The sequence below is a fragment of the Columba livia genome, chromosome 4 (assembly GCF_036013475.1).
Source record: "Columba livia isolate bColLiv1 breed racing homer chromosome 4, bColLiv1.pat.W.v2, whole genome shotgun sequence".
NCBI classification, from domain to species: Eukaryota; Metazoa; Chordata; class Aves; order Columbiformes; family Columbidae; genus Columba; species Columba livia.
This window is the reverse complement of record NC_088605.1, coordinates 71,061,705-71,079,520: the sequence shown is the minus strand read 5'-3', so window position 1 is coordinate 71,079,520 and position 17,816 is coordinate 71,061,705. Positions and strand designations below refer to the sequence as shown.

The window sequence follows — 17,816 nt, the reverse complement described above, 5'->3', positions numbered from 1 at the left end:
CTGGCAGCCTTTGGGGCTAATGTCTGGACCACCTAAAGAATTTCCCACCTGTCACCCACTCCAGCAGCACAAAGGGACATCTTGTGCAATATTCCTCTCAAGTCAGGAAGGCTTCAGTGCACTCTGCAGTGCTTGGCTTCCCACCCAGGATGCAACAACAGTTGTGTCACTTGCCGGTCTCCTCAGTGTCTGCAGGTGCTCACTGTTGGCAGAGGCAGAACGCTCATGGACCAAGTCCTGTTTTCAAAATGTGGTCACAAGTGAACATGTTGGCCGCTGCAATATTTGACCTGGACGCAGGGTCTGACTTTCAGCTGATTTTGGAAATGACAGCTGGTAAATCACTAGGATCAGATTGCTTAAAGGTGTTTAGAAGACCTTGAGCCATCAGTCCTTGCCACGTTAAAATTCTGGCTTTATCTTTTTTCCATTGGGATCTAAGTCCTTGCTAAAAAGAAGGTAATACATGGGTGAGTATTTAAAGCTGAAGTTGTTACCCACTGAGAATGGCATTATTCCCCCTGCGTTTGTTCTTGGAGGGATGTTTTTTCTCCTTGTGTTTTCTGTAGTTGCTTGATTAGGATGGTTCAATACAGATGATCTATATCATAGATCTGTTATGTTACTTCGACAGAGAAATTTGATGAAGTGCAAAAAATAATTGGGATATTTTAATGTGTCTGCAGCACTGTCTGTTGTAGAAGAGAAGGGATTCTCCCTAGCACTGACATGAAGTTAGGGACGTTTGCCTGAAGCAACGCTGCCTGATCACATGCATAATGGTACAAAGTCATTTGCACTTGTGCAAAGCATTGTTTTGGCAAGAAAATGTGTTGTTTTCTTTAAAAAAAAGCATAGCTACTGCTTGAGGGATGGCAAGTCAAAAGCTTTGTGCAGTCACATTTTTAGGGTGTTTTCTTCAGTGAGTTGAAAATCTTTTTAGAGTCAAACTTTTCTAGTCACTTCAAATCTAGTAAAAGTCTCTGTGAGGGAAGAAAAAAGTAATTAATATGTTTTCCATTGGGTTTGAGTCGTTTGCATATGTGAAAATAAGATTCAAGGTAAATTCTACCTTATAGAGCCCTCTAGTGGTGATGTGCTTAATCAACTTGGGAAGCAGCTTGTTTTTTTAGTGTGGTTACCACTGAAAATAGGAAAGAATTTTTGGGATTGGGCCTTTCATTCATTCGTTTGTTTGTTTGTTTGTAACGCAAATGGTTAGTTTCTCTCATCAGTTTTGGAGTGAAATATACATGAAATATACACATAACTGAAAGCAACTTGCTAAATCCCGTAAGGAGTTTTGTGTTGCTCCATATATATATATATATATATATATATATATATATATATTTCTATATATACACATATATATACACACATAGATACCTACAAATTGAAAAATGGACTTAAATAGAAATCGCATTTTATTGCTACTGATCTGGGACAAGTGGGAAGGAAAAGTATCACTTAAGGTCATGAAGTGCCCCTCTTACACTAGTAATACTGTTATTGGAGGCTAAAACCTGCCTGATGGTTTGGATTTTTTTGTTTCTCTTATGTCAGTATTAAAAAGCAATGTGGTAAGCCATATTTTATCTGGCTTAGGAACCGTGGTTCCAACTTTCTGGATTAGTTGTTTAATATTTAATTCCTCGCTTTATATTTTGGCTTTGTTTTACGAACAGCAGTGTTCTAGAAAAATAGTGATGAGTAATGTCTGCCTTTAATTTTGACTTTTTCTCTCACCTTCTGTTACTGTAAAATTAGCCAAATTTAAGAGAAGAGGAGACAGAGACAATGTGATGGTGCATAGGATGAACTGCATATATTGAAAACCTGAGTTTTAACCAAGTACGTATAAAATCTGTATGGTCTCATTAGCTGCTACTCTTAAGTCTGGAATCCTATCTGAAGAAAAAGAGTAGTGCTATGTTTTTCTGAGACATTCAGCATTGCAAGCTCTGACTTCTGTGGAAGCTGCAAGATTTGAGATGCTTTTGAAAATCTTGCCAAAGTTTCAGGGGAGGAAAGCAAAGATATCAAATTATCACTATGCTTTTATCTTTCGAGGCAGGACTATGGGGCACGAGGGAAGTGGCTTCACTGCCAAACAGATCATCTTTCCTTTCAGAACCTTCCCACCCTGTTACTGCCTAATCCTCTTCTAATAGGAAAAATACCGTAATAGTACAAGTACTCTGAGAAGTCTAAGAGCTGAGTGTAGATCTGTGGCATTAAGGAAAATATTTGCTGGTAGAACTGTGATAGAACTGACTGTAGCAATAATGACTAAATGTGGCTGCACAAGCTCTATAAAAATCTTTTCTTACCTTTAGATTCAAAGGGTGAAAATGCAGGATGTCTGTTTGGGAAAGGTGAGGAGTGGGAGGGAATGCTCTATGAGTGTTTCATGGGTTAGAGAAGGGAGAGCTCTTCAGATATATGTCCTTTCTATGGGACAGCTGTGTTCCTCATTATTGCCCAAGTCACTATGCCCTTATTGCTGCCCGGGAGACAAAACCCAAGCCTGGGATCCTGCTCGAGCTGCCTGTGAACCACAGACAACTGAAGAATTGCTGCTTGCTCATCCTTGTCACTTTTATACCCAGTACGAGTACAAAACTGGAGGCAAAAGCTGTGTGAGGAGGAACTGGTGGGAAATGCCTTCTTTGATTGCTTACACGGATACTGCATATAAGGTCTTTGGGCAAGGGTTCATTGCAGCTAATATTTATGCAGGATTTAGTGAAAGGTCTTTACTTTGCTCTGCTGCTGCCTCATCACTGAAGAGAGGAAAACATTATTGCAGCTTTTCTGTACTTAAATGGAGCCTATAAGAGAGATGGGGGCAGCCTTTTTAGAAGGGCTTGTTATGACAGAACAAGGGCTATTTGTTTTAAACTACAAGAGGGGAGATTTGGGTTAGGCATGAGGAAGAAATTTTTTACAATGATGGTGATGAAACACTGGCCCAGGTTGCCCAGTGTGGTGGTTGATGCCCCATCCCTGGAAACATTCAAGGCCAGGCTGGACTGGCCTCTGAGCAACATGATCTAGTTGAAGATGTCCCTGCTCATGGGAGGGGGGTTAGACCAGATGACCTTTGAAGGTCCATTCCAACCCAAACTGTTCTATGATTCTGTGATTAGCTTCTGCTGCTCAAGGCTTTGGAAAATGCCTAATGATTTTCTGCCCAGTAACATGCTTTGGAGAATTTACCCAAAGTAAGCCTACATGCATATGTTTGGGAGAGTGAGGGTTTTCCAGACTTGTAAGGCATATTTGACAACCCTTTTCTGCAGACCAGGCTATTTTAGAAATCTACCGATTGAGTTTTCCGAAAGTCATGCTTCACTTTAGAAATATCTTGTACTGTGTTCTTCTTGTGTCTGTGTCAGCTTGAGAGTTTAAATCAAACTAAGAATGTTGAAGAAGTATCTTTAAGCATTTGAAGGGTTGGACTTCAGAGTAAGGTATCCTGCTTTTTAAAGCAATTTGTGTCTTTATTTTGTGCTGCCGTTCCACGTGTTCACTGTGACAATGGGCATTAATTCCAAGCCAGGCTGATGACCAACTGACCCGAGCCGACTTTTGTTGAGGTTTCTGAACCATTGCACAAGAGGTTTGAAGGAAAAAGTTTGGGGGCATGTGACAGTTAATCTCTTTAGCAGTAAGAATGAAGTTTAAGCACACTGTTGGAAATGTGCTCAGTTCTGTGCTGCTCTTTGTTTTAATTAACAATCTCCTGCATAGATTGGGGGTGTAAACTTCTTTGCACTTTAGTCCAATTAAATCATGTTTGGAGGCTGTCGATGTTTGGGGGAACTCCCCTTCCCCCCTTTCTTTAGCTTTTCAGTGAGTCTGTTGAATAATGAAAGAATTTGCCTGACAGGGCTTTGTAGTGTTTCATCGTCTTGATGAATTATTGCAGAGGATAGACGACAGTCTCTTTTGTCCAAAATGCATTGGAATGATTCCTCCAATTCCTCAGAAAGGGATAATGAAGCTCATTCAGCCTTTACACAGACTGAGCACAACATAGTTGCAGCTTACTTAATCACAGCAGGTATGGGCATTGGCAAATTGTTGCGTAACTTTTTAGAACAGAACTGTAGGTCTGAATGGTCGTTTTGTATAGTAACAGAGATGGTATTTCATTTTGTATTACACAAATATCTGACGGCTTTTCTCCACAGTTTACCGGCAAGTTAACCATCAATAGCTTAACTGAAGTGTGCAGAGAACATCTAGGTTTTCTGCCTGTATTTGAAGGCAATGTTGTGTCTTGAAACATATATTTTGTTGATATGTAATTATAGAAGAGAGTGAGAATTAATTTCTGCCAGCTTGCAAAAGAGATGAAAATAGGACATGGCTGTCTCATCTTGCATTTTTGTGTGATGTGCTTGAAGCTATCTTGAGATTTCTCCTGGGCCACATGTTTGTAGAAATATATGTGTAGTCTGAGCATGTGAGCGGTTGTCTGTTAGGGGGATGTAAGGGAAGGGGTTGGAATGTGACTTAGGGGGAGGGAGCTGGTCATTAATCAGGGAAGAGCAGATTCCAGTTGCAGTTGTATTTTTCACCGATGACACATGTTAGAAAAAGCATGCTGGAAGGCTTGACATCATGTTCGTTCCTTGTGATTGCAATGACCTCTGGCTAAACTTGAATTATTATGGATTTTTGTTTTCCTTTAAAACTTTCTCATTGTTATAACCACAACTGCTTCAGTAATGTTTTTCTGAAGCATTGAGTGCTATAGTAATGATATATCAATCTGGCCAAAACCTGAAACTTACTGTGTTTAAAAATAGGTCTTCTATACCTTTATTATGGAAAATTAAGTTGGTTTATACTTTATTCATAGGCTGTACCATACATTTTCTGTTATACTTAAAAATATTAATGTACTTTAGGTTTGTACTAAATTGTATTGCTGATGGTCACATTTTATATAGTGTTATGTATCTGAAGTGGTGAGAATCAAGTTGCTGTTCTGGTAAAAAGAGTATTTTTGAATGCAAAGGCAATAATTTATTTCAGGTTTTTAGAGAAATTGGTAGAACAGCTACACAGATCTGTAGACTTGTTAAGAGCCATAGAGATGGATGCTGATCAAGTATTGGAAGGCTAGACACCCTCTGCAGTACTACCACACTGTTTGCAGGTAACTGGATCTATTAGGTGCTGCAAATATGTATGATACTTGTTACATTTTAATTAAAATTGTTTACATTGTATGTAACAAGGTGTTTTTTTCAGATAGTTTGGCAACCTACTGTCAGGGATCAAAGCTATAGCAGGTGTTCAATGAGATTAACCAGAATCAACCCAGCTTTTCTTTCTTAATCTTGCACAGAAATTAAATGTCTTTAAAATAAGAAAAAGTTGGATTGCTTTGTGGTTTGATTTTTTTTCTTATTATAATTGGGGGAGTCTAGTAAATCTTTCACTTGTATCTTGGACTTCGCTTTCTTACCGAGGAATGTTTTTGACAGTAAGGTCAGTAACGTCTTTGAAAGTATGACTGATTGCTTTGCAAGTGCCCTACCACAGCAAATCTCACATCTGGAAAAATTAAGCTGTGTTAATAAACAGATGTCTAAGAATAAGAATGAAATACAGGTACAGTGTTCATCATTATGCTGCTCTTTAAAAAGTTTGAATGCTTATCTCTTTTGCTAATAATTACTTTGTTTTCTGAGAAGGAAGTAATTGTTAAATATTGCACTCTATGGTGGTCAATCTGTTAACTTGAATGATGACAACAGGGACACTCAGGCTACTGGAAGCAACGCTGCCTCAGGGATGTCCTTCAGCTTACAATGGTGAAATGCTCTGGTATCATTTTAAAATGCTAACTGGAAAAGTAAATTCCACCTTGGACACAGCCCCATTGTTTTGGGGCTACTACCCGTGTGTTTTGCTTGACTCTGTTAGGGCTTGTATTTGCATTTTGTCTGCCTTGAGTTTTCGCTGTTTCCCTGGGAGAAGGAAAATAAGAAATTCTGCTCTTGATCAGGTCATGAGGTTTTCATCTTCACAAAACTGCAAAGTTTAATTAAAGAAGTATGGGAATAATTGTCTAGCCCTAAGATGTTTCACAGGCCAAGTGGCAGCATCCATTTGCTTTTTCTGAATCACAGGTACATCCCAGCTGATGTTTTCAGGTTACAGAAAGTCTTGGGCTCGATCTGCCCACCCTGCCCTCTAAGAAATCACAGAATCATTTAGGTTAGAAAAGATCTTTAAGATCATTGAGCCCAACTGTAAAACTAACAGTGCCAAATCTACCTCTGAACCATGTCCCTAAGTGCCACATCTACAAGTCTTTTAAGCACCTCCAGGGATGGTGGCTCCACCACTGCCCTGGGCAGCCTGTTCCAATGCCTGACAACCCTTCCTGTGAAGAATTTTTTCCTAATATCCAATCTAAACCTCCTCTGGTGCAACTTGAAGCCATTTCCTCTTGTCCCATCACTTGTTACCTGGGAGAAGAGACAACCCCTCCATGCTCCAACCTCCTTTCAGGCAGTTGCAGACAGCGATCAGGTCTCCCCTCAGCTCCTGTTCTCCAGGCTGAAGAGCCCCAGCTCCCTCAGCTGCTCCTCATCACACTTGTGCTCCAGACCTGATTCTCAGAAACAAGGAAGAGAGAATTTCTTGAATCTACATGTTTTTCTCACTTTGTTCAAGATGGAATCCATCTTCTTCCTAAAATTTGTAATGAATATAGGCTTAGCAATTTCTACTTCCTCTTCACAGCTTTGGTTTGGTTCCCTCCCACTGCTCCATGTGTGTTGTCCCCCCTGCCACCTTAAGATTTGGCTCTGAAGCACTAAATTTTAAGTGTGTGTAGCAGGATCCTTTCTTTACCCTGAGGTATGAGTTGAGAGTCCTATTGCATTTCTGATTTCGTTCTTGGTAGCTGTAATATCTGTTAAAACATGCCTCATAAGAATCCTGTACTGTTTATAAACTCGTAATTCTATTTTGCTTCCTCCCTCCCAAGAGATGACATACTACCTGTCAACACGACAGCTGAGAGAATTGGCACTGTATGTGCTCTTACTATGGTGTTGGTTTCAGGTCAGATCCCTGGCTCTCTGCTTTTGTTCATTTTAGGGGCTCGTAGCATCACAGTGTCATTCCTGAAATGTGTGAATGTAGGAATATGATAGCTGATGGCATCTATGCGGCTATGCACCTCTAACATCATCTGTAATGTCATTTTTATGTACTAAGGAGGCTTGCAGCTGAGAACAGACATGCTTTGTGGTTTTGAAAAGAAAAGGGAGAGAGAGCCAAAAATTAAGCATAATTTTGCCTCATTTGATCTTAAAATTATTGAATCTGTTAAGAGAGTTTCTGTAAGGTAGGAGATTGGTGCTGATTAATAAAATGTTGCAGTGAAACTCCTTATGTGAGTTTCAGGTATAGTTAAAAAGGTACCAATTTACATAATTGAAATGGAGAAACTTCCTTCAAAGGGGAAGAATTGGTGGTGTCCCTAGTGTCCACTATCCAAAGTATCATCTTTCTTATTCATGTTTTTATGTGTTATGATTGCACTGGCTTTCCTTCTGTCCCTTTTCATATCTGTCATGGTATTAACGTAGCTCTTCCTGAGTGTAGTGATTCAGGTGGAACTTCTGATGTGTGTTTGGCTCTAGAAATATCTGCCTCAGTTTGATGCACTGCAGTGTGTCCTGGTATGTATAAATGACTGCCAGTGATTGAGTCCACAGGAATTTCCATGATTTGAAGGAATTTCCATGATTTGAAGGAATTTCCATATTGATACCACTTGAAGTCTTCAAAATTCAGCTGTAGAGCTGAAGTGCTTGAACCTGATTCTTGCCCTCAGGTTTTCTAACCCTGCTGATTTGAGGTTATTGTTTGAACTGCGGAGTGTTTGTAGTCTGAATATAAACTGATGTTAGAGATTTTTAACTCGGTGCTGCAGCATTGACAGTGACAGAGGTGGAAGAACACTGTATAATATTTAAAAACCTTATTGCCCTTTCCACAGAGGCACATCAGCAAAAGCTGAGCTTTGTGTGTCAGGTTTTATGGAGTCAATAGAAGAGCAGAAGTCCCACCAGTGAGGGTGACGTATTGCAAGGAGACTGGAGCAGGATGGGCAGTGACTGTGAAAGAAGATGGGTTTGCTTTTGGAAGCCCACATTCAGTATGACAGCCATTCACAGCTGCTTACAGAATTATGCCTCAGATCTGTGATGATGAAAACTATGGTGTTTTGATCCATAGGTTAAACTTTTTACATTAAAAAAAATATCCGAGTGGCATTTCCATAGAAAATCTGTCGTTAGACTTTTACCAAAATAACATTGCCCTATGCACTTGTTATTTAAGGAGCCCAGACTATACAAATGTTTGTGAGTTTAGGATTTGGCTCAGTGATGCTGTAACAGCTGTGCCAGATTAGGGAATCTATGAACAATTTACATATTCCTGTTGTTATTTACAAGTTATTTTTTTAAAGCTTGTGTTTGCTTAAACATGTTGGAATTCTCCACTTTATTGATAAGGGCTGTGACCCTCTGCTGAGGTTCAAGGGGGAATTTTAAAATTTATTAGCTCTATATTAATAGCTTGTATTAACGGTGGGTTAGTAAAACTTCAGAGGATGGGGGTTTGCTCTGGATTTCTCTGCAACAGGCTAGAGTCTGGAGAGAATAAATCCACAAGAAAGAAACCACTTGGTTTTCTGGGAGTGCCATGTAAACTCACTCTAAGAGCCATTTAGAATGATTTGGCTAAGAAGGAGGAATAGCAGGAGAAAAGGAGGATCTGGAGGTTTTAACATAGGTCACCAGGATCAGAAAAGCTTGCTGAGGCACAGGGTCCTGGGCACCTCAAAGAGCATTAGGTCCAAAGCAAAATTCAGAGGGACTGGACAAGAAGGGAGGAAAGTGTACAGTTTAGCTTTAGTTCTGTATGTCTTTATTATGAATCTTTGTCTACTGGCCACTTAATCTGTTGCCTAATAATAGACTTCAGATGCAGTTTGAGTCAAGCCAGAAGGAAGATGTTTTAAAAGACACAGATTAGCGAGGCAGGAGCAAGTTCAGTGCAGAACTGGACTTTGACCATGGCTGTGATACAGCCCTAGATCTTGTTAGGTGGAGGAAATAGCTGTGGTGCAGGACCAGCCATGCTGCTGTGAAAGGCTGTGTGGATCATCCAGACTGCTGGACAAGACTTAGAAGCTACAATCTGCAGCAACCTGAGCTAACTCTGATGCTTGCAGAGAGTTGGGACCTCATGAGCAGAGCAGGGAGTCAGTCTGGCTAGGATAATGGCAGCAAAGTCAAAGCTTCTGTATTCCTTTTGCCAGGATGGTTGTCTGAGTGCAAGTGGAAACTCTGCTGAGAAAAGATCTCAGGTGGTGGCACGGTCCTTCTGCTGCATCAGGTGCATCATAAGCCCTGCTTTTTTTTGCCATTCACCACCCTGTATTCTTTTTTTTGGTCATGGAAGACAGCACTGTGCTCAGTGGCTGGAGTGTTTGTATTGTAATCCTAGATGCTTTTGAATTTCTGCTGTGCTTGTTGTCATTGCATCAGTAGTCCCAGATTTGGCAAAATGCTCCACTTTTGGCCTTTACTGAATCTGAGTATTGAGCTTGACTGAAAATAAAGCTTGTTTAGGACTTAGATATTACAATAAGCTGCATTTTCTCCTGTATGTATATTACTTGCTGGTGTGTATGTTTTTAAAAGTTTCCCTTTTCTGTTTTTACAGGAGTGATAAGCATTTTCAGTAACATTGTCGTGTTAGGCATCTTTGTTAAGCACAAAGAGCTTCGGACAGCAACCAACGCGATTATTATCAATTTGGCTTTTACTGACATTGGTGTTAGTGGCATTGGTTACCCCATGTCTGCTGCCTCAGACCTGCATGGAAGCTGGAAATTTGGATATACTGGATGCCAGGTATTGCAATTCAGTCAGAAAGAAAGTTTTCAGCACTTAAAAGGAAGCTAAGAAATAAGTAGTATCTCAGAGATAAGGTGGAGATGCAAAATTTTACCTTAGGCTTGAAGCTTATGTTCTGTAATGTCAATGATTTCTGGATATAGGTTTTCATGTGAATTTAATTCCAAGCATATTTATCATCTGAAAACATTAAAGTGTAACCTTATATTTATGAATTAGAGTTTTTAAAGTCATTTTAAGAAGGCTTAGGAAATGAAATCCCCAAACGAAGGAGGTTATGAGTAGCACATGCACATTTGATGACTTATTTGATAGTTAAAAGACTTTGGATGGGGCTGCTGTTTTGTTGATGAGCTTGACAGATCTTAATGTGTTCTGCTTGGCAAATACATGTTATTTTGGGTGGCACTATTAGGATATCCAAAATGAAGGCCTGCAAGGCTATTAGTCTCCATTAAAAATTCAGCCTACTTTTAATAGCTGTCTTTTTTTTAAAATAGACTGACTGCAAAATTATACTTCCATAGCAGAGAAATTATGACCTTTGCTCACTGTGTATTGTGATTTAAATCTACTTTTGTAAAAGACTGTTGGGTTAAGTGCTCAGGAAAATCAGTAGCTATGTGAAGGTATATGCTGAAAATGTGACTCAAGGGAAGTATTCGCAACACTACGCATTTTGGACCTTTATATAATAGATGTTTATATAACAACAATCTGACATCACTTGCCTGAGTACACAGTTTTTTCAAGCTCAAAATTCAGTCACTGTTTGACATGAAGCCTTACTTTTAACATCTTTGGGTTTAGACTGACTCATGGGTTGAATTTGATGTGAAATCTTACTACCAATGCTTTGGGAGATCATGGGAAACACGACTCATGTCAACCTAAACCAAATGAATCCTGTGAACTGAGATGGCTGAATGTCACGTGGTTCTATTACAACTGCTGGTGGCATGGGGGCTGGCACGGGGCTCTCTGTATTTCTGGGGTGTCGGTGGTAACACAGCCCTCCCCACCATCCTTCCTGGTCAGACTGCCCATGGGATGACAGGGCAGATGCATTTGGAGAGCATTGGGATTGCAGCAAGTGTCACTCTGTGCAGATCTGACACATGTAAAAATGGGGGCTGATGGGGAAAATCAGTGTACCACGCCTGCAAAATAAATGTATTTATACAACAGAGGAAAGAGTGACAATTCAGAACCTCACATTTGCTAAAAGCCATAATTTTTTGATGAAACAACTGCTTTTTATATTTTTTAACATATATTGAAAACATTAATTGAACCCCCCAAAACTCTTTATCTCTGAATCTCAAAATTTGCTTATTGAAGTATTGTGTTTGTTTTCTTTTTAAACTACTGTCTTTAGGATTTCTGATATGCACACAAGCAGGTTGCTTTTCCAATGTTTAATTTTAAATGAGCCAGCTCCAAATTGCCTGCATTGAATTAGTTCCTTCAGTACTTTGCTTGTGGAAGAGAACACTGTCCAAATGTAATCTATTTTAGCGCCTTCAATTCAGTCCACAAAATTGTGCTTGTACCCTTGAAAGATTTCTCAGAGAGGTTTTTTTGTGTGTTTGTTTGTTTTAATTTCAGATCTATGCTGCCTTAAATATCTTTTTTGGGATGGCAAGTATTGGTTTGCTTACTGTTGTTGCAGTTGACCGTTACCTGACAATCTGCAGGCCTGATATAGGTACTGTATCAAAAATCATTCACTGTTGGGCTTCTATGAAATGAGAATCTAACTGTATTGTTTTCTCATTAATTACTCCATAGTCAAAGTGCTGGGCATAATTTGAAGTTAGGGCATGATCCTACAGCACTTGGTTAAGTAGGTTACCTAGTGTGCATGGATGGTATCGCTTGTAAAAGTGAAAATTTCACAATTAGGCTGTTATTCTGTTTGCAAGTTGTATGTTCATGGCTGTTTACAGACTTTAGAGGGCCACTCTATATGCAGAATCACATGAGAAGCCTACATCGTGCAAAGATGTACTTGAATGCACTGTTGCATAATAAGCTTTTAGGCACAGGGTCAGGTATTGCCTGCATGCTGTGAGCTGGGATGGGTGATGCTATTTCAGCGGCATTTAAGGCCTGAAAGCTTGAGATGATGTTTAGCAGTGTGAAACAGTTACACTACTGTGTTTGGGAGTGTGGCCCTTTGAAAGGATCATTATTAACCTGGTGTGTGCTTGCTGGAAGCCACTTGTCGTTCAGGTTCAGCATTAGAATGAAGCAAAAGGTGATTTTATGTGCTTGTCCACAGGGAGAAGAATGACCACCCGTAGCTATGCCGCTCTAATCCTTGCTGCCTGGATAAATGCAGTCTTCTGGGCTTCCATGCCTACTGTAGGCTGGGCTAGCTACGCTCCGGATCCCACTGGAGCAACCTGCACAGTAAATTGGAGGAAAAATGATGTGTAAGATGCCCCTTCACCCTTCCTTTTGAATTTGCTGGCTCACTGAAGGCTAAGATTATTTAATTCACTGCTATATGAGCCTCACTTCTTTCTGAAGATGAAACCTGATTAGTAACAATAATTTTTAAACAATGGAAATAATATACAGCAATTCTAGAAAAAAACATAGGAATTGAATTGTGTTTGAAAAATGTAAGGCTTGCAGTTTCTAATAAAAAAAAAGAGCTGAAGAAAATTTTCCTAATTCTTTAAAAGCTTGCTTTAAAATTTCATAATCAAATCAAAATATCAAATTCTTTAGTAGCTTTTCCTGGATGGCTATTTGTAAGTTACTGTGTTTTTGTTTTTCTGTCTTATCAGGTCCTTTGTTTCCTACACAATGAGTGTAATTGCTGTTAATTTTGTTGTACCTTTAACAGTCATGTTTTACTGTTATTACAATGTTTCCCGGACAATGAAACAATACGCCAGCAGTAACTGCCTAGAGAGCATCAACATAGATTGGTCTGACCAAGTAGATGTGACAAAGGTATGGCAAATGAGAACATGGTTTGTTTTAAGGATGTTCTTTTGTGTTAAAGTATTGGGGGCAAAGGAAAAATGCAGCCTTTTAAGCTTTTCTGTTTACTACATTTCCCCCCTTTCCTTTCTTTCTAGATATTAAATGAAATTTAGCCTTGGTGGAAACTCTTGGCTTGACTTTTAATGCTAGATTCTTTACTTTTGGTATCTTTCCAGATGAATAGCTACATTAAATGATGGGAAAGTTGTGGATTTTCCTTGCCTCTGCTCTCTGTCATTAAATAGAAATGTGCTTCAGAGGTGTCCTAGGAGGACTTTTTGTGTCTGCAGAGTCCTTGGGCCTTCTGCCAGGTTCACAGGTGTACCTGGTCTGAAATGGAATGGTCAAGTCTGATTTGAGCTCATGACCTAGAAATGAACGTGCATTTCCAAGCTCCTGAGCTGTGTGATTCCGATCCCTTGTTCTTTTCAGTCTGTTGAGCTTATCTGTTTCTTATGTAAACAGTAGCAAATGTGAGTTATGGCATAAAATGATATATCCTGCCTGGAAGGTTGACATTCTTTTAATGTATAAAAGTCCTTGAGAAAGCTTCTTGTTCACTCACTCCTTTGATTTTGTGTGAAGATATGATTTATGGTTGGGCATGATAAAAAAAGTGCAAGAGAGTGGACAGAAGAGTATTTAACTGTGCTTTTGAATTACTTATCAAGGCAAACTTAACATTCCTTGGAAAACTTTCTCATTGCTGATTTCTGAAAAATTGTGGTTTTATCTAAAAATAATAATTTGAGAATTTTGCTCTTCTGAAGAACTTTCAGAATGCTTGAAAATTAGAATTCAGTTATAAATTTAGACTCACATTTGTGAATAAACTGCATTTTTCCTGCTTTGCAGTTGAAGACACTGAGTTGTATTAAAACAAACAAACCACCAACCCCAAGGTTAAAGCTTTGGAGTTAAGCAGTATCCTTCTTTCAAACTGGACCGTTTGCTTTTTCACAAATTAGCATCTTGTAAGCTTTCTGCTCACCAAACAAGCTTCTAAATGAAAGGGTTCTTTCTTTACATTATTATCAATAGGTTTGAGCTTGAATTTGAATTTAAATAGAAATATTCTGTGAAGACTGTCCCTGCTGGTGTATTGGTTATACTCTAGAGCAGTAGCCATTTGCTTCTTGTTTCTCATTTTGTTCATCACTGGATTAAGGGAGCAGAGCATCTCCCTTATGAGGAAAGGCTGAGGGAGCTGGGGATCTATAGCTTGGAGGAGACTGAGGGATGACCTCATTAACGTTTACAGATATATAAAGGGTGAGTGTCAGGAGGATGGAGCCAGGCTCTTCTCGGTGACAACCAACGGTAAGACAAGCGGTAATGGGTTCAAACTGGCACACAAAGGGTTCCACTTAAATTTGAGAAGAAACTTCTTCTCAGTGAGGGTGACAGACACTGGCCCAGGCTGCCCAGGGGTTGTGGAGTCTCCTTCTCTGCAGACATTCAAACCCGCCTGGACACCTTCCTGTGTAACCTCATCTGGGTGTTCCTGCTCCGGCGGGGGGATTGGACTGGATGAGCTTTTGAGGTCCCTTCCAAACCTTGACATTCTGTGATTCTGTGCATGACTGAATAAGGGTATAGGTAAACAGCTCAGGGGAATCCTGTAAGCACAAAGAACCCTGCAGTTCTGTTTGGTTTTCTAGTGTTTTGTTTTGTCCTCTTGATTAATTTGAGATTTCCATTCTGGTTTCCATTACTGATTCGTGTACCTGACAGAAGCCAGAGAAGTCTGTCCTGGTTGATTCCTCTCCTGCCCTCCCAATACCCCCAGTTTGTCGCTGCTCAGTTCTGGCTGTTCTGTGGTGTGTTTTTGGGCATGAGCCCCAGCGTGCCCAGACTGCAGGCAGAGAAGACATGACTGCTCAGATATCTCCCCAGTATGATGCTTGAGCATTACTATCATGCCTCATTAAATCTAACAGACACTTCTGAGTTCCTTAAGCATACGGACTGAGTCTTTGTGTCCTAGAATATTTATTTTATTTGGCTGTACCATAGTTAAGCCTTGTGAAATGTTTTTATTCACAGCCTTATTAAACATTTAGCTTAGATTCTTTCTGTCTATTAATATTTATTATTTGTAATAGCATCCCAGAGTGGCCTGTCATAATTCATGTGTGAAGCCCTCTCTGGCCATTTGAACTTCTGATGGACAGATTTAACATACTCAGTGGTGCTGACTGTGAAGGAAGATTGTATGTAATGAAATAACAGCATGGCGGTGTGATCTGCTCTTGAACTCCCAAAGTGAAATTTTATTGTAATCTGTCAAAATTCATCAGGTGTGCTTGTTTACATGTTGTTATTTGGTTCTGGATAGTTCTATTTTCACACAGGTGCATGTGCTTTTGAGGTTAGGTTGTGAGGTCTTCGGGTAAAACCGGTTGTGTGTCTGTTCCTCTTGTTTTACAGATGTCTGTTGTGATGATTGTAATGTTCTTGGTGGCATGGTCTCCATATTCTATTGTGTGTTTATGGTCTTCATTTGGAGACCCAAAGAAAATTTCTCCTGCAATGGCCATCATAGCTCCTCTGTTCGCGAAATCTTCCACATTCTATAATCCCTGCATTTATGTTGTTGCAAACAAAAAGTAAGTGTTCCTAATTCAGTACCAGTCTCCTTCATGATTTTAGCATATCATCTAACTGTAGAAGGATCATCTGTAAAATACAACAAACTGATTTGTGAAGAGATCAAAGGGTAAAGTGCTGTTTATTTACCAAAGATGACCTTTTTGACAGGAAGGTCTAAAAGAAATTGTTTTGGTCATCATCAAAACATATCGATTTGATAAAGATTTTTGAGAACACATTAACAAAGATTGTGTAACATAGTTTTGGAAGTCACTTTGTGGTTTCTCGAAAGGACTCAGTACAGAATTTGGGTTGCATCAGCAGTACACTGGTTTTAATGACCGTGGCCAAAATGTGGTGGCTTGGTGACATGTAACCTCTGTAGATTTCCCTGCTTGATTTGGGATGTGTCATATTCTGACTGACTAAGATGGATTGACACTTTTTGTCAAAGTAAATAAGCTAAGCCTGTTCTTCTGGTTTGAGCAAGTCTATCAAACGGTTCTAATCAATCCAGTGCCTCTGATTGAGAACTCGGTTTTGCAAAGACACATCCTTCCTTTCTCTACCAACCCAGAAGCAGAGCTGTGATCTCTGTCTAGGTGAATTTATCTGATCCTGTTGAGTCAGTGAAAAAACATCTAATTTTTTCCCCATTCTGCAAGTTCATATTTGTCGTAGCTACACTCTGTCCTGGGATAAGCAAAAACTGCCATAACCCCTATTGTAAAAGAAACATTGAACTTAATTTAGTTATACGTGTACGTGGAAGTGAAAAAACACTCCAGTCCTTTTGAATTCCAAATACTCAAATTTTTGTTACGCAAGTTATATTAAAAGTGAAAAATTATTTAATACTTAAGGTTGGCTTACCCAGTTTTCCTTTGTATTTGATTCCCCAGCTAATGATCTTTCTGCTTTCCTTTTCTTGTCCTTTGCAGGTTTCGGAGAGCAATCCTGGCAATGGTGCGATGTCAGACAAGACAAGAGATAACTATAAGCAATGCCTTGCCCATGACTGTGTCTCAGAGCGCACTGACATCATAGAACCCATGTCATTTGTCTGCATAAGTTACATGGAAAGAAGTGAAATCTGGGGTTAAAGTTAATTGATTAATCTTTTGGAATAATAATCTGCCCTGGCCAGCCAGCTGTTTTCTGTTAATCACAGAAATCTTTTTAGATAGTTTAAGAAGACAAAAAACCAAAAACTACTAAGACTTTAATTTTTGAGAGTGAGGTTTATTGGCCCAACATGTCTGTCCCAAACAAAAAAGGCTGGTGAGGTGGTTGCTATGTCTCTTACAGGGTTGGACAAGGCAACACAGGGACAGGGAGAGACTGAAGCGGGAAATGTTTAGGTTCAATACATAGATTTTTGCACCTGTAATTCCTATAATGAACTACTTTCCCTCAACTTTCCTTGAAAGTTTTCCAGACTTGAATTATTCTGCATTCTCCTTGTGTGAATATATTTCTATACAAAGCATACAAGTTGATATGCTTTGCAAAGTTCTGTTTTTGTGAATATGTTAAGGTATCAAAATACCTAGTCAAACCCTATAGAACCTATTTTCGGCTTTTAGGATTTTGAAGGAGTTTCAGGATATTTAATGTATTTTTAAAGTTTTGGCTCACACAAACAAATGGATTTAGTAGTAGTGTGGTTCTAGTGCTTGTGACTGCACAGCAAATCCTGAAAATGAGACAAAATGCACCCTAAAGCTTGACACCTGGGAGGCACATAAAACTGAGTAAATATTTATGGTCATTTCTCATAATTTCTAAATCAATCTCATGGTTATATAGGTCTGTCGTGTAATTTTTAAAAATACCTTTGTTGACATGAACAGTGGATTTGTTCAGAATGGAAGAGATGACTGTGTATAGATCTATTTATGAATGGTAGTACATGCACTCTTGATGGTTCTCAGATTTTGAGAATAAATATCTTCTATTATTATGTATGCATGCATCTGAAGTGTGGCTTTGCAGTGTGTAACTTATTTGAAATGCACTTCTTTTTTTTCCCTAAAAACTTCTTTTTACGGGGCTTTTTAAAAGCTCTGGAATCTAGGCTTTCTATTAATTTGTAAATATTAAAGAAAATGCCATGCTGCATTCCTCACGCTGTACTAGATTTCCTTCAGGAGCCTTGGAATGCTTTATGGACAGTAACTAATGCACTGCCCCTTAGAAGGAGCAAAGAGATATTTTATTACATACTAACCCTACAAAGTACCTATTAAAATAGCC

The 17,816-nt window shown here is 39.3% G+C and overlaps 1 protein-coding gene across 1 annotated transcript; it reads left to right on the top strand.

Annotated features, from left to right (window-relative positions):
* Nucleotides 1–1,279: 1,279 nt before the first annotated feature.
* Nucleotides 1,280–17,541, top strand: RRH (retinal pigment epithelium-derived rhodopsin homolog). The gene is made up of 7 exons (XM_005515215.3): nucleotides 1,280–4,069; nucleotides 9,775–9,965; nucleotides 11,577–11,676; nucleotides 12,253–12,406; nucleotides 12,767–12,935; nucleotides 15,399–15,577; nucleotides 16,502–17,541. Exons 1-7 carry the CDS (start codon nucleotides 3,964–3,966, stop codon nucleotides 16,605–16,607), a joined length of 1,005 nt encoding a protein of 334 aa, XP_005515272.2. The 5' UTR covers nucleotides 1,280–3,963; the 3' UTR covers nucleotides 16,608–17,541.
* Nucleotides 17,542–17,816: the final 275 nt, after the last annotated feature.